Source organism: Ruditapes philippinarum, unplaced genomic scaffold, assembly GCF_026571515.1.
Source record: "Ruditapes philippinarum isolate M1 unplaced genomic scaffold, ASM2657151v2 ctg1244_1_1_1_1, whole genome shotgun sequence".
Taxonomy (NCBI): Eukaryota; Metazoa; Mollusca; class Bivalvia; order Venerida; family Veneridae; genus Ruditapes; species Ruditapes philippinarum.
Genome location: NW_026862258.1, coordinates 267,280 through 279,232, shown reverse-complemented (window position 1 = coordinate 279,232; position 11,953 = coordinate 267,280). Strand labels below are relative to the sequence as shown.

At 33.7% G+C, this 11,953-nt stretch overlaps 1 protein-coding gene across 1 annotated transcript; it reads right to left on the bottom strand.

Annotated features, from left to right (window-relative positions):
* Positions 1 to 1,489: 1,489 nt before the first annotated feature.
* Positions 1,490 to 9,952, bottom strand: LOC132718460 (uncharacterized). Its single transcript, XM_060702158.1, has 6 exons — positions 9,803 to 9,952; positions 8,107 to 8,433; positions 5,864 to 5,933; positions 4,408 to 4,578; positions 3,795 to 3,980; positions 1,490 to 3,097 (listed from the first exon to the last, which is right to left on the bottom strand). The coding sequence occupies exons 2-6, from the start codon at positions 8,410 to 8,412 to the stop codon at positions 2,871 to 2,873; spliced, it is 960 nt and encodes a 319-aa protein (XP_060558141.1). The 5' UTR covers positions 8,413 to 8,433; positions 9,803 to 9,952; the 3' UTR covers positions 1,490 to 2,870.
* Positions 9,953 to 11,953: the final 2,001 nt, after the last annotated feature.

Here is an 11,953-nt window from a genome sequence, read left to right as displayed (position 1 = left end):
GTAACGCATATAGCTCTCCAAAAAGCTTTAATTATTCAGTGAGCTGTTATACAACTTTAATATGTTATGCATATAGTAAAATACAACTTTAATCTGTTATGCATATAGTAAAATACAACTTAAATCTGTTATGCATATAGTAAAATACAATGAGTTAGAGGACCAAATCATAAACAATAAACTGTTAAAGTATCTTAGTATATGCCGTTCGCTACAACACGAGCGTAAGTTAGCCGCGCGTGCATATGAGCTACATTGTAAAGTACATACTATAAAAGCTCCCAGGTTAGTCAACAAGAAAACATCGGTGTATTTGATAAAAAAGTTATTCCTCGCTTCCACGAATAAAGCTTCCACCATGAAGTTGCTTGAAAATAAATAACGTAGTCACCAAGAAAATTTTGACTTGCAACTTTCATTATTTGGTGTTACTGCCACCAATCATGTCGTCCATCATCATTAAAACCATCGTTATCTTTATCGTCATTATCATCATCATCATCATCAGCAGCAGCATCATCATCATCAAAAACATTATCATCACCTGTTTTCATTATTTCGAAATATTCCGATGATTTACTGATGAGAAAGGCATTGTTTTGTTGTTGATGATAATATTCTCATTAGGATGATGTACCGATGATGATTATGATCAGGATGATAAAGCTTACAATGAGGCTGATGAAGAAGATGATAATGATAATGAAGATGATGATGATAATGAAGATGATAATGATATTGTAATGCTAATGTTCCAATGGTGATGATCACGATGATAATGCACTGATAATAACGATGATGATCATAACAGAATACTGTTGATAATTATATGATGGTGATAATGATCATTATCATCATGTCTTCCTCACCATCATCAGTACTTGACGGCATAATAATATATCCAAGAACATATCCAGAACATTCTGGCAGAACAGGCAAGAAAGTGCCGTCCTTTTGACAGAACTGAATAGACAATACTGTATAGACACAGACGGGGTGGTAAAAAATATAACATATCTTTTAAAATGACAAACCTTTATGTATTAAAAACATTTGGAAGTTAACACTTAATTTATACCTTGAACATGGTAATGTTTATGATATGACGGAAAGTTACTTTTGAAGTTCACTCTCTACATGTTGTTTCCTAGCTCGTACAGTATTTCAATTTATTGTTTCTGCTTATGTTCTTGTAATTATGTAATTAAAATGATTAACTTTAAACTATTTGTTTTAATTGTTTGGCTTTATTGTATCCTAGCTAAGTGACGTGTTTCGGGAACATACATTTGTTACTTGTATTACCTTATACCTTATATAAATGTAATTTGGTATTTGTACGGCCTTGGGCAACAGTTCAAAACACTATACCCTCCACCTCGGGTCAACAGTTTTGACTATTTCAAAATCATATTTGAAATAACTGTACACTGTAACTCTGTTTACATAGATTATGAAAAAGTAGTGTCCCTTTAGACAAAATGGAGAGAGTTTCAATGAATAAATAACATCAGCTTTTCATATGTTTTATTAAGAAGCGTGCAAGTTCTCAACACTTAGACAAAAATTGACGACTAAGGACCCGATCCATTTTTTATTAATATCTGATGATAGAAACTCAGCAAAATGATTTTTACATGTAAGTTAATTGTTAAATTACTCAACTTAAATAACAAAAATGAACTAATTTAAATGTAATTTGATGAAAGTATCTGAATTATTCAACTCCGCACTTTCCGAAAGTGTTTAACGTACAAGTTTATGATTGAAGTGTATACATATTTCAAGTGGTTTTATATCAAACACGTGTAAGCCAATAAAAAACTGACTGAAGCAATTAGTTCAGTAGAGTCATCAATTATTTATTCATGTAGTTAATGAATATGTATGTTATTCATTAATGATTTAAAATTAAAGTCAACTGACAGACTTTATCTAGAACTATATAATGGTATGTGATTTCTATATCTGATACTTACATGGTAAAGGCCTATACGGACGGTAGGATTTTGAAATACAACGCCAGTTAAAAGTACAATCGTAACGCGTGAAGGCTACTATTTCTTGACTTCTTTAATACTAGATTTACAAGATAGGACATCTTCTATCCTGTAATTCTTGTTATACGGGTATTGAATAATGCGGAAAGTTGTTTGCTTGTTCATATAACATGTTTAAGTCTTCATAAAATTAGTACATGTATATGTTTATATTCACATAAAACTAGATATGTGCTTCTTCTATATTTGTTGTTTTACAATGACTGTTTTTCTTTAACAAAGGTGCTACACGTTGAGATACACTTTGGTAATAACTGAGACTATGCTCTGGTCTTTGAAATGGAACACATTCATGGCAATGTCTTTTTTCATAGCATATGCCTAGGAATGGACACCCGCATAAACAGGAGAAATAGGAAGGCCCTCAATAATGTTGCAAAAGCTTTTGGTCAAACCCTTTTGTATATTGTGTAATTATGTTGATGTAAAAGAATTGACGTAAATCAACATAGTTATATATGCAATAAAATATTATGAAACTAAACAAAGTTACCAAATTGGTGCAGGATTGACAGGCAAAAACGTTGAGAGAAATATTTTAATAGTCACACAAAAAAACCAAGATACCTCAAAGTTATATCGCCTTTAAGAGCTTTCCAAAGGAAGTTGGGTAGAAGGGAATGTGGATACAAAATTATTTACAATTTATAACTCACAATAATAACTTGCCGCTAATTGCACGAAATGCACTATGTTTAGACTTTTGTACAGTTTGTTGCTAGACTCAAGCATTTTGGTATCAACATTACCAAAATTATCCACGGACGTTTCCAAATTTGAATAGGTACAAGTCAATAATATAGGTACTGTTTATGGTTTTTCACAAATAAATGGAAAAGGTTCCTCGCAGTAAGCATCTCGCCAACGGTAACCGATATTTGGCTGCGACCTAGCGCACCTGTCTCTTGTGTCAGAATTATCTGGCCGGCCTTTCTCCCAGAACGTGCCACCTAATGGCATTGCATTTTTATCTGAGAATCGCATTGCTGCATCACCCAAAAAGTTTGATCCGTCAGTCCAGAAATCTGTATTAAGTCCTACAATGTGGATAAAAATAAAAATATAATTGTAGCTTGCTTTTTCTTGTGTGGTTTTCTTTTGTTGCTGTTGTTATTGTTGTCGTTGTTTTAAAACAAACTATACTCATTTAAAGTTGTTTTTAACAGTTTGTGCCAAATCTTTTACAAAAACAAAACTACATATGTGACGGAAAAGATGGCACAAGTATATGAACAATAACTTTTAGACAACTACAGCCAAAAATAAAATAAAAACTTTTGAGAAATAAATAGCAAATAAGAAATAGCATTTCTAGAGAGTAATGGGCTTTTAAGCTAGTACACCCCTAATGCACTATCTCAACTTTGAAGAGTATTCAAAAAGGCTAGAACGCCTTGTACGAACATAAACGCATTAGCCCTTAACCTATGGAAACTTTTGCCACCAGTACTGAGTCAGATTAATTCGTGCAGACTGACAAGGCTCAACAGTATTGACTGACCAGCTTCATTTTTTTCATCTTGATATCATCAAAATTGATGACAGACAGTTCCATAAATACAAGCTGGGCAAGTCTAGCGGGTTAATGGTGATTATACATGTACTTCTATTCTAAAACATTTTTATATAAAGTACATATATGTGATTGCTGTTTTAGAGAAAACAAACTTCAGTGCTTTTTTGTTTACTTATATAACTAATATATAAAAGGCAGTAAACATATTAAAGGGATACCTTCACATAATGTACCTATCCCTTTGATGTATTCACGCTTTACTATACTGTCTATCCGGACAAGCCGGTTGCCTGAATTTTCACAACTTTGTTTTGCCTTTGGATGAGTCATTTTTTGCATGTTAAACTGCAGTTCAAAATTGGGCATTATGTCTTGTTGAAGCCATTCGTCTCCGTCCGGACATTCTAGTACGGAGAAAAAATTTCACTATAAAGCACCGGTCTTCAGAATCAAATTTAAAAAGGAAGCTGTATTATCACTGTACATAAACAAAAATATATAATCATACAAACTACAAAAGTATTGTATTATCTCTTTATGGAAGTTACTTTTAGTTCTACTTTCCTAAATCAATGTAATATGTTGTTGTTCACCATTCCAGAGAATCATATAATGGCGGTAGGTTCACGGGCTACAAGATCACGTGGACAATACCATAATAAACATATCAGTGGATGTTTCTATTCCATTAACTATGCCCTGCCAAGACGGTGCTACAGGGTGTTGATGGCAAACATGCATCCATATTACCGGATATTTTACCGGATATCCAGATGTAACAATATGAATATAACATTGACTTAATGGTACAAGAAATAGAAAACAACACACCTTGATGTGGACATTCCAGTCGTTGACTCCAATTTCCATAAGAGTTACAGATGGAGGTCTGTTTTAAATTTCCACCATTTGATTGACACGACAATTTTATCTTCGACTTGACCTCGTTTCTATTGCCGTGAACGGTTACACTACCACCGCCATTATCATAGGGGCTACATTCTGTAAATAATGATAATGAATGATATCCGTATTACGGGTAATACTTCATCTGTTGGAAAACCAAAACTGACTAGCCATTGTCGTCAGTATATAGTATTCGTATTCTATATTTAGATATTGACATTTTTTAAAATTTGACCGTACTATTCGGAGAAATCTATTATGTAAATATAGCAGGCAAAGAATTATTCGTAAGACATTTCTAAAAGTTCAATTCACTTTATAGGAGAAAGAAGACCTGAGCAACCTTATTATTTCTTCTTATGTATCATTTTAGTGATAAGCTGTCTGTGCTTTGCCTGGAACCCTGTCCTGTTTTTGTGTTGGGTCCTCCTGAGCTCCTTGCCACTGGTTTTTGTTGCTGGGTTGTGTAGGGGTTGCGTTCATTGAACGCCGCCTGTCCCTCTTGTTTATCAAATTTTATTCTCTTTACCGACAAACAACCAGGTTGATCTATACGTAGTCTAATTTTCTGCATAATTTTTTTTTTTCATATTCATTAACATTATTATGTATTAGTATTTTGTCAACGATGCTAAATATCGTTTTGTATGAAAGAGCGCCTTTTCCCCCCAGATAAAACACAAATTAGAAAGAGTTGTCTACAGGCAAAGAGGGGAATTCAAATGCAAAAATGTACACATAAAATTGCATATAAACTCTTCCGAGTTCTTTATGGCAGTTAATAAATGAATGGATTATTGATTTAGTTGAAACATTTAGTTACAAAAGTTTCTATTGCAGCGGCCGCATATGTCTTTGCACATTGATATTATCTTTTGTTCATATTTTACGCTTGTTTCTCTTTAAAGTCACACACAAAGATCATAAACACACTTTCCAGCAGATTTGTGTTACCATGTCATGTATTTTTGCATATATGGGCAGAACTTTCCATCAGGCCGACTAACTAGTAGTGTCTGCATTTGACACCCAAATATCTCGGTTTGATGTGAAGAGTTAATCACATTGTGATAAATATAAGCTGCAATTCTGGGAATGGTCGATGTAATGCGATGTCCGAAAAATGTGAAAACAAATACAATTGTATACAAAAGAAATGGGCATTAAATGAACACATACCACATTAAAAACGAGCAACACGGGATCACCTGCAAAAGGCCTAGCACGGCACCAAACAAAAACAGGAGAGTACACAATGGTAAAGCACTAACGGAGCGTTATTGTAGACAGTTAAATAGAGAAAAGCATAGCGAAAACGACAAAGACATTAAAATGATAACTTTTTCATTGCAAAACAAATTACAGTGAATATATACATCACCTTTTATGCTACATGAACCACTCGAAGTGTTACAGACTTGTCCATCTGTACAGTTGCAGGTGATAGTGTCCTTAAAATAAAATAAAATTCAACAACATCAGTACAAACAAACAAACGAAAATTTGTTTCAAACATGCTCTTAAATTCTTAATTAATGCTACTGACATATCGTCAACTTAGTGCAGTAGCAGGTTAAGCCCTATGTTATTTAAAAGGAGAAAATTCTTTAAAGGGCTAAAAGTCAACACATCCTGTTAGGCCCATTACAACCCCAGAATGCTTTGTCATTATTTCTTTCAAAAGCGTTTTCTTATCAGTACACTGTCACAGTTTCTAAACTGGTACACATTGCCATGTTTTGCTTCTTTTGCATTTTCACCATTGTAAAAAAAGAAGCGGTTTAGTATTTTGTATGGAAGTCAAAGAACACTTTTGGTCCGACCAATATGTTGATATGTTGATAAATGCTAGAAGCGCATATTAATTTTCAAGCCTGATGGTCAAAAGTCAAGGCCACACGTGTCCTTGAAGTCCTACTAATTACAAGCCATCATATTTGATGAAGGGATTGATTGAGATTACGTTTGAGGCCTGACCATCACTTTATTCCTTCTTCTATGACTAAAGAACGCTTTGTCGTGTAGCCTTAAGAGTTTGTGTAGTATATCATAACAAGTAGATGCCCATCCATTTAAAGGTGACGCTTTATCATGTGCTCGTCCGATCAATATCTAAAGATTGCTTAAACCATAATATTTTCCCATAGACTCGTTTGGGGTTGTAACCTGTTTTGTCATGGAACATAACTATCATTCAATTCAGAAAGAAACCCAAACACATTTGATGTCAATCCTTACATGATGGAAATACAAAAATATCAAATGTTATGTCATTGAAAAGAACAATTGTTACCCCTCGTCTGTTGCGGGAAGTTACAACTTAGAACAATAAGCAGGAAATGTTTTCATTATTGCATATTTATGAATGAATTGAAAATCCACATGAATTAATTAATTTCTAATAACTGTACATCAACGTTTTTACACTGATCCAGGTAGACCGATAAAATTACATTGTTAAATGTGTGTTTGCCTAATGTCTGCCACAGTTTTCCTTTGAAATAAGTTTTAACGTCGTTGTCACGCTGCATTATATATTGTCTTTTATTCATATTTATTCCCCTTCCATAGAAGCGTGGGTAATCTGCTTTGCACAGAGTCTGTCCTAAGATTTGTTGTGAAGACTGGTCGTGACTGTCTAGTACATAACCCTAAATGATTGTGTGGTCAGTCGGTCAGAAATCAAGGTCACCGTGGCCTTAAATAACTAACTGGATGCAGTCTGTGAATGCTGTACGATCATGGCTTGTAAAAGAATCCTTACAAGGTCAGCTGTTAAAAGGTCAAGGTGACCGTGGCATATGTCTTTGGTGTGCAGTATGTTTATGACTCGTATATGACCCCTACTGGTTTTAAAGTTTAAGGTCAATGTCATCGTTGACTTGGCCATTAAAGGTATGTCCTAGCAATCACTGGAAAACGCTTTGACCTACTGTTTACGACATGGCGTAGCATTATTTGAAGATGACACATTTTGATTTTGAGGTCAATTAGTCAAAGTTTAAGGTCATCGAGACTTTGATTACTTAAAGCGTGTCTGATCAATAACCAGAGACTGCGTAAGCCTACAGCCCTTAGATTTGGTCTTCAGTCTTGTCATTACTGTGTATTAATTGAGGTCAGGCGGTCAAGTGTCATTGTCATCGTGGCCTTACCACTAAAAGAGTGTCCGAACGTTAATAAGATTTCCCAACGAGGTTTGATGACCCCTACTGATTCTGAGGTTAGTTAATCTCTTTTCAAGGTCACACTTACCTTTGCCAAAAAAGGTATTTTTCTTATTAAATGTGTTTTAATTATAGACGAAGAAGACCTTTTACACGTATTTAGGAAAGAAAATTGCGCTTACAGTCATTAACGCATTACAAAGAGTACAGATCTAGATCACAGAGACCATGTTAACAACCTTTCTGATCTTTACAAAATTACAAAAAATTAGTTTATGTAACATGAAGAATTGGTCCCTTGTCTTCTACAATTAAAGCCGTCAATGGTTGATTTAACACAAATACACAATGCCATTATATATGCCATTGAAGAGTCAGTGCAAATCCGGACTATTTCATAGTCCGCTTGATTATACGATAAATAACAATAATATAGAAAATACTATATCTAAAATACCTGTTTAATGTCTTTTCTTGCGATAAACACACATGGAGTTCTACCTGCGGATGGTTTCAAACCTAGGTCAACTTCTGTCGAATATATTTCACATAATCGTAAAAGGCGTTGATAACTGATGGCCTTGCAAACTGGTCTAACTTTACATTCATGTACACACTGCTCAATAGATATTTGTGGTATTGCTAAATACCGTGTCTTTGAATCCGGACAACGACGCCAATCTGTTATCTTATATTCTGCCGATGACTCAGACTCGCGAAAACATGTTAAACTTATCACGACAAAGAGAAGATACGCTGACATCTTACTTGGATGTATGCACTTCTGTAATTTCAAAATTTAATCATGTATTATGCCTCGACTGATTGTTATGTCTGTAGATTGTTTATAAGAATTTACTAAAAAGGAATGATTTTATTTATTAACAAAATCTCATGGTCATTAAGGGCATAAGAGTGAACAAACAAACAATACAACAAATGATAATACAAATATGGCATAGAATAAGGAAGATAAGTAAGTGAAATTTCAGCATAATTGTTTTAACAAACATTGCTAGATTAAATAAAGTATTTCTGCTATAACAACACATTAAAGCCTGAAAATTTAAAATACTAGGAAACCTTGAATAGTAATAACTGATATACTTGTGTTCCATGAGTCCATGAGTAAAATAACTTCATTTAAAAGCATAGTGATATTCATCACCTATTTCTTGCTGGTTTCAAAGTGAGCAGGTTACGTTTTCTAAAATACCAAAATAGTGTCCTAATGAAACACAAATGAGCCACGTCACGACAAAACCAACATAATGGGTTTGCGACCAGCATGGATCCAGACCAGCCTGCGCATCCGTGCAGTCTGATCAGGATCCATGCTGTTCGCTTACAGACCCTATAACAAGTAAAGAAACTGACAGCGAACAGCATGGATCCTGATCAGACTGCGCGGATGCGCAGGCTGGTCTGGATCCATGCTGGTCGCAAACCCATTATGTTGGTTTTGTCGTGACGCGGCTCAAATGATCTTGAATTGGCCGTAAGAGACGGCATCAGTTTTTCCAGTTATTTCATGTTGACTTCAAAGTGCAGATGAACATTCAGTGAGCAAAGCATGCACGTGACACATTTGAAACCATTGGACAGTTGTAAAGTTACATTGGGCTGTTTTAATGGCGTAGTGTGTGGGTTTTTCCCCCACTAATTTTCATTGATAAAATCAAACTTCCTGTAACAAGTTCATATAAATAACTTAAGATATTTGCCTTTTTTTGGATCATAACTGGATGAATGGCTCTTTGATAACTTTGTAAATGCCTGGTGCAAGATCAGTCTTCAAAACTACTGAAAGTATTCACTTAAGACTTATACATGTCTTCTTGATCATAATTGTTCACTTTCCAATCCGGTAAATCTGGTAGGGAGTTTGAATGAATTTTGACTTTTTGTACACTTAGCAAATTTCTGCGTGCCAAGTTTTGCGTACAAAATCAAATTAAATCGTAAATACTGAATCGTAATCATAAGAAACTTATCTTGTAATTGCGATATACGTATTACAGTTTTTTTGTCGTAATTAAATACTCACTATTTTTTTATTTTTACTAAAATGGAATACAGTAAATGATTCTTCTCTTAAAATGTTGAAATTCTTTATTGACAAAAAATTTAAATGATGAAATAGAAATTCTTACCTAAAGCACATTTTAAATTAATGTTCCAACCACTATCAATGTATGACAACCAACCGCACAGTGTAACAATAGCACTTTGAGCCCGGCTATTAGATTCGATAATTGTTCTTTGATGTACCCGCTTGTAAACACATTCAATTCATGCTCGGGATGCGCCATAAAATGAATAATTTTAGCGAATATGATAATTTATAGATTAACTGACAATGTTAAGCGTAGACTCTACAAGTAAATGGTATGGTATTTACAAAAAAAAAACTTAATGTATTTCTTTTTCGGAGTCTGGCAATGTCTCTAATTATCATTTTATCCTCATTACGTTATGGTACATACACTTAACAAATGTTCAATGTCCTCAAATTTTTAAATACATGTATGTTTCTAATAAACTGAATCTTGAACTGCAAAATATTTTGTAATACATTTTATAGTCAAATCATTATTGGCTTCATTGTTGAAAAATCGCATTTAAATCATGAAATAGTGGGTGGTTTTTACTCCAGAGCATGGCCGCTTAAAACAGGTTGTTGTTGTTTTTTTCAACGTGTAATAACAGGTCTTTTATGAAATATCTATAACACGTGAAAAATGTGTTCTTTGGCGAGCACACATTATTAAAAAACACGAATATTTTGTATGTCAGATATAAAAAAGGGGTCTTAATCGTCGTGGACTGTCGTATGCGCATGTTCGTACATTATTTCTGTGTAATTCGTCTTATTATTTGTAAAACGCATATAATTCCTCGCCGTGTGCTCCGTTTGAGGCAATACCGTCTCGTGCAAGAATTATTTACATACACTAGAGATTTATCGTCAAGTTTGAGGCAATACCGTCTCGTGCAAAAATTATTTACATACACTACAGATTTATCGTCAAGTTTGAGGCAATACCGTCTCGTGCAAGAATTATTTACATACATTAGAGATTTATCGTCGTCAAGTTTGAGGCAATACCGTCTCGTGCAAGAATTATTTACATACACTAGAGATTTATCGTCAAGTTTGAGGCCTTATGACACCCAGCCGGAATCGTTTTCTCTATAGTTTACCCTGGTTCAAGGTCAAGACCCCAACGCGAATTTCAGAACTTGTTTCAAAATATGATTAACTGTCCCAGGAGATGAAACTTTGAACCGAGATAGATGGTTCTTGAAAACTTTTATTTTGAAAACAAAATCTTTATTCGTTGATATCAAACGCTTTAATTAATGTTAACGTAAATTTTAAAACAATGTCATAGTTTGGTATTTTAAAAGTAAATAACAAATTCCGGAATGGAATAAAAGCAATGCCATAACTTTTTTGTCAAGGGCAATAAACCAATTTATCACCACATGCAGATTCATGATTCATTCATATAAGGAAATAAAGCTCATTTCAATATTGTTTACCCTTCAATTTTCTAGTTTCGAAATTCCATTAAACATTGTCTATTTATGAATGTATTGTAAAAACTATTGATGCACATAATGCAATGTGAAAATGAACAAGAAGCCTTTATTGATTGCCGATTGGCAATCGCTTTCCTTTGTCTACGTGTAAAATGTGAAATTCAACGTTTAAAAAGTCATTACTTTTATGAACAGATATTTTTAAACCTCTTTTTGTTCTTTCATTGATGTCTATATTAAAACAATTAACCCTTAAACTACTGAATTTCTGAAAATGGATTTGTCCAGTTTCCATTTTGGGACCGTCCATTATCAATTTTGGGAATGTCAAGATGAATGTTTTAAACCAATCAGCTATCTGTTTAGAACCTCTCCAGACTGCCCGAATGTGGAAGGGTTGATAAGATATTTTCCAGACTATTCATTTATTAATATGATTTTTTTATTTGTACAATCATCATTGATTATTAATCATCCATACATTTACGGGAATATCACACATGTAATAAACTTTAACGTATACATAATTGATCTTTAAACTATTGATAAATTATTTCGCTGCGCAATATTTTTTGCAATGATGTCAAAATACCAATTGAATAAATAATCATCACGAATATGATTGTATTTTATACATATCAAGAAATAAATGAAATTATTTTCGTTTCGAGCAATACGCAGTTTATGGTTTCTGTTATATCTATAGCAAATATTTATGATTTTACGTTAATTCGATTTACTTTGTTGCACATTCCTTT